This window comes from Lathyrus oleraceus, chromosome 2, assembly GCF_024323335.1.
Source record: "Lathyrus oleraceus cultivar Zhongwan6 chromosome 2, CAAS_Psat_ZW6_1.0, whole genome shotgun sequence".
In the NCBI taxonomy this organism is placed as follows: Eukaryota; Viridiplantae; Streptophyta; class Magnoliopsida; order Fabales; family Fabaceae; genus Lathyrus; species Lathyrus oleraceus.
Window position 1 is genome coordinate 297176399 of NC_066580.1, and position 3876 is coordinate 297180274.

The window sequence follows — 3876 nt, forward strand, 5'->3', positions numbered from 1 at the left end:
TCTTTCTTTATAGATTCCGGGATTCTCTTACGCATCTAGTCTAAGTTCTTTTAGTTAATGGATATCTAATATTCTTTTTTCTCCTGCGGCAGTATAATTGAGATTAAGGGTCTTAATGGCCCAATATGTTTTATGTTCTAATTGTACCAGCAGATGACATGATTTCCATAAACTAGCTTAAAAGGTGTGGTTCCTATTGGGGTCTTATAAGCTGTCCTATATGCCCACAGGGCTTCTGGTAATTTTGAGGACCAATCTTCCCTAGAGGTGGAAACCGTCTTTTCTAAGATTTGATTAATTTCTCGGTTTGCGACTTCTACTAGCCCACTCGTCTGTGGGTGATAGGGTGTTGTTACGTGGTGCCAGACTCCATATTTTAGTAATAGATTTTCAAAAATCCTTGAAATGAAATGGGAGCCACCATCATTGATGATAAGTCTCAGCACTCTGAATCTAGGGAAGATTATACACTTAAAGAGTCTAATTACCACTCGTGTGTCATTCGTTGGAGAGGCCATGGCCTCAATCCATTTTGATACGTAATCGACCGCAACAAGGATATACTTGTTACTAAAAGAAGATGGGAAAGGTCCCATAAAATAGATTCCCCAAACATCGAAGACGTCTACTTCCAAAATGCCTTTAAGCGGCATTTTATCGCGTATAGATATGTTGCCAGTGCGTTGACACCGGTCACAATTTGTGATCGCGATGTGGACATATTTCCACATAGTAGGCCAAAAGAGGCCGGCTTACAAGATCTTAGCGCAAGTCTTCGAGGTGCTTAAATGTCCTCCATAGGGAGCAGAACGACAGTGGAAGATTATGTTTTCTACCTCATCTTCGGGGACACATCGACGGAAAATACCGTCGGCGCATCTCTTGAAAAGTATAGGCTCATCCCAATAGTAATGTTTAAGATCGTGGAAGAATTTTTTCTTTTGTTGGTAGGTCAAGTCTGGTGGAAGCACCCCAGCTGCTAAGTAGTTGATGAAGTCAGCGTACCATGGTAGTGTGGTTTTGGTGTAAATTGCTTCCACTACCTCGTTTGTTTTGGTATCCTTATGGGTTAATGCATCTTTATCTATTTTGCTTTCCAGTTGGGCTATGAGTCTTTCGTACTAGAGATCATCGTTTATAGGCAGTCATTCAAGTTCAATACCTTCCATTCTTGACAAGTGATCGGCCACGACGTTTTTAGTGCCCCTTTTATTCTTGATTTCTAGGTCAAACTCTTGTAATAAAAAGATCCACATTAGGAGTCTTGGTTTGGCGTCCTTTTTGTTTAACAGGTACCTAATTGCAGCATGGTCGGTGTAGATAATTATCTTTGCTCCTACTAGGTAGGAACGGAATTTATCCAGAGCGAACACTATGACTAAAAGTTCCTTTTTTTATGGTGGCATAGTTAATCTGTGCAGGGTCTAGGGTTCTAATTTCATAGTATATTGCATGAAGTTTCTTATCCCTTATTTGTCCTAAGACTGCGCCTACAGCATAGTCACTAGCGTCGCACATGATTTCAAAGGGTAATCTCCAATCGGGCGGTTGCATGATAGGTGCGGTAATAAGAGTTGTTTTCAATTGTTCAAACACCGCTAGGCATTTTTCATCAAAAACGAATTCGGCGTCTTTCATCAATAAGCCAGTTAATGGTTTGGTGATTTTTGAGAAATCTTTAATGAATCGTCGGTAGAAACCGGCGTGACCTAAGAAGCTTCGTATTTCTTTTACGGATTTCGGAGGCTGGAGGTTTTCTATAACTTATATTTTAGCCTTGTCGACTTCAATCCCCTTATCAGATACTATGTGTCCGAGTACGGTTCCTTGTCGGACCATGAAATGGAATTTTTCCCAGTTTAGCACGAGGTTCACTTTTACACATCTTTTTAGTACCATTTCAAGATTCGATAAGCAACCTTCAAAGCTCTATCCGCATACATAGAAATCGTCCATGAAGACTTCCATGATGTCATCTATGAAATCAGCTAAAATTAACATCATGCATCTTTGGAATGTTGCGCGAGCGTTACACAGTTCGAATGGCATTCGTCTATAGGAGAATGTATCATAGGGGCATGTGAAGGTCGTTTTCTCTTGGTCGTCAGGATGAATAGGAATTTGGAAAAATCCCAAATATTCGTCTAAGTAGCAGAAGTGAGAATGATTAGCCAATCTTTCAAGCATTTGATCGATAAACGGTAAAGGAAAATGATCCTTCCGAGTGGCTTTGTTTAATTTTCTATAATCAATACACATTCTACTTCTAGTAACCACTCTTTGTGCTATAGATTCTCCTTTTTCATTATTCACAACTATGACGCCTCCCTTCTTCGGTACGACATGTACTGGGCTAACCCATTGACTATCGGATATCGGGTAGGTAATACCTGCATCTAACAGTTTTTGCACTTCTTTCTTTACTACATCACTCGGAATGGGGTTTTTCATTCTTCGATGTTCTCTAGAGGGCTTACTGTCTTCCTCTAGCATTATGTGATGCATGCATCTGGAAGGGCTTATTCCTTTTAGATCTGAGATATTGTAGCCTAAAGTAGTTGGGTATTTTCTCAAAACGTGTAGAAGCTTTTCGGTCTCTATCTACCCTAAGTCTGCATTTACTATTACAGGTTTCTCAAGTTCAATGTCTAGGTATTCGTACCTTAGATTTTTGGGTAACGTCTTAAGTTCTAAGGTTGGTTTCTTTGGGCAAGGCATATGATCGGGCGTTAGTGCTAGGCATTCGCTTAGGCTGTCATCTTGCTATTCCTTACTTAAATTTTCATATTTAAAAGTAGGAGGCCTTGGAACTTTCAGTATTTCGGAGTATGATGTTTGTTCATTCTCCATATCTCTTATGCATTCGTCGATGATATCTAGGAGACAACGGGTATCATCTATAGCTGGTGCATTTAGGAATTGCGTCAAAATGAATTCAACTTTTTCCTCACCAACTTCAAAGTTTAGCTTGCCTTTCTTAACATCGATAACATCTATGCGCACCGGAACATTTTCTAGCATTCCTACGGGAAATTTAACAGAACGATCTGCAAGTTGTACGGACATCCTCGTAGGTCTTAGTTCTCCCATTTTTAGCCTTTCGCATATGGACAAGGGCATTAAACTAACACTGGCTCCTAAGTCGCATAGTGCTTTGTCGATGACAAACTTTCCGATTACACAGGGTATGGAGAAACTACCTGGGTCTTTCAGCTTATGAGGCATATTATTTTGTATTATGGCGTTACACTCAGCAGTAAGTGTAACGGTTTTGTTATCCTCTATCTTCTTCTTGTTAGATAAGATTTCTTTGAGAAACATAGCATATGAGGGCATTTGAGTGATGGCTTCTGTAAAGGGTATTGTGATATTCAATTATTTTAGAAGCTCTACGAATTTTTTAAATTGCCCTACACTTTTAGATTTAACAAGTCTTTGACGATAGGGGATAGGGGGTTTATATGGTGGTGGAAGCACATAGGGTTCTTCTTTCTCTACAGCCTCCTCGTTTTTATCTTCCTTTTGATCATCTTCCTTATCAGTTTCCTTACCAGGGTCTTGATGCAAGGATGGGTTTTGAGTTCTAGGGTCGGTCGGTTTGTCTAGTTCTTTCCCACTTCATAGTATAATAGGATTTGCATGACCTTTTGGATTTGGTTGCGACTATCCAGGAGATGTGCCTGCAAGAGCAGCAGTATGGGCTTGTTGTTGAGCCACTTGCGAGATTTGTGTTTCCAACATTTTGTTGTGGGTGGCTAATGCGTCTACCTTGGTTGCTAACTGCTTAATTTGCTCAATAGTATGTATGTTTTGATTTAGGAAATCCTTATTTGTTTGGGCTTGGGTAGCAATGAATTTTTCCATCATTATTTCTAG

General features: G+C 39.9%; 1 protein-coding gene across 1 annotated transcript; it reads right to left on the minus strand.

The window, feature by feature from the left end:
* Nucleotides 1-2763: 2763 nt before the first annotated feature.
* On the minus strand, nt 2764-3090 carry LOC127122966 (uncharacterized). The gene has a single exon (XM_051053238.1). The coding sequence runs from the start codon at nt 3088-3090 to the stop codon at nt 2764-2766; it is 327 nt and encodes a 108-aa protein (XP_050909195.1).
* Between the last annotated feature and the right edge of the window lie 786 nt (nt 3091-3876).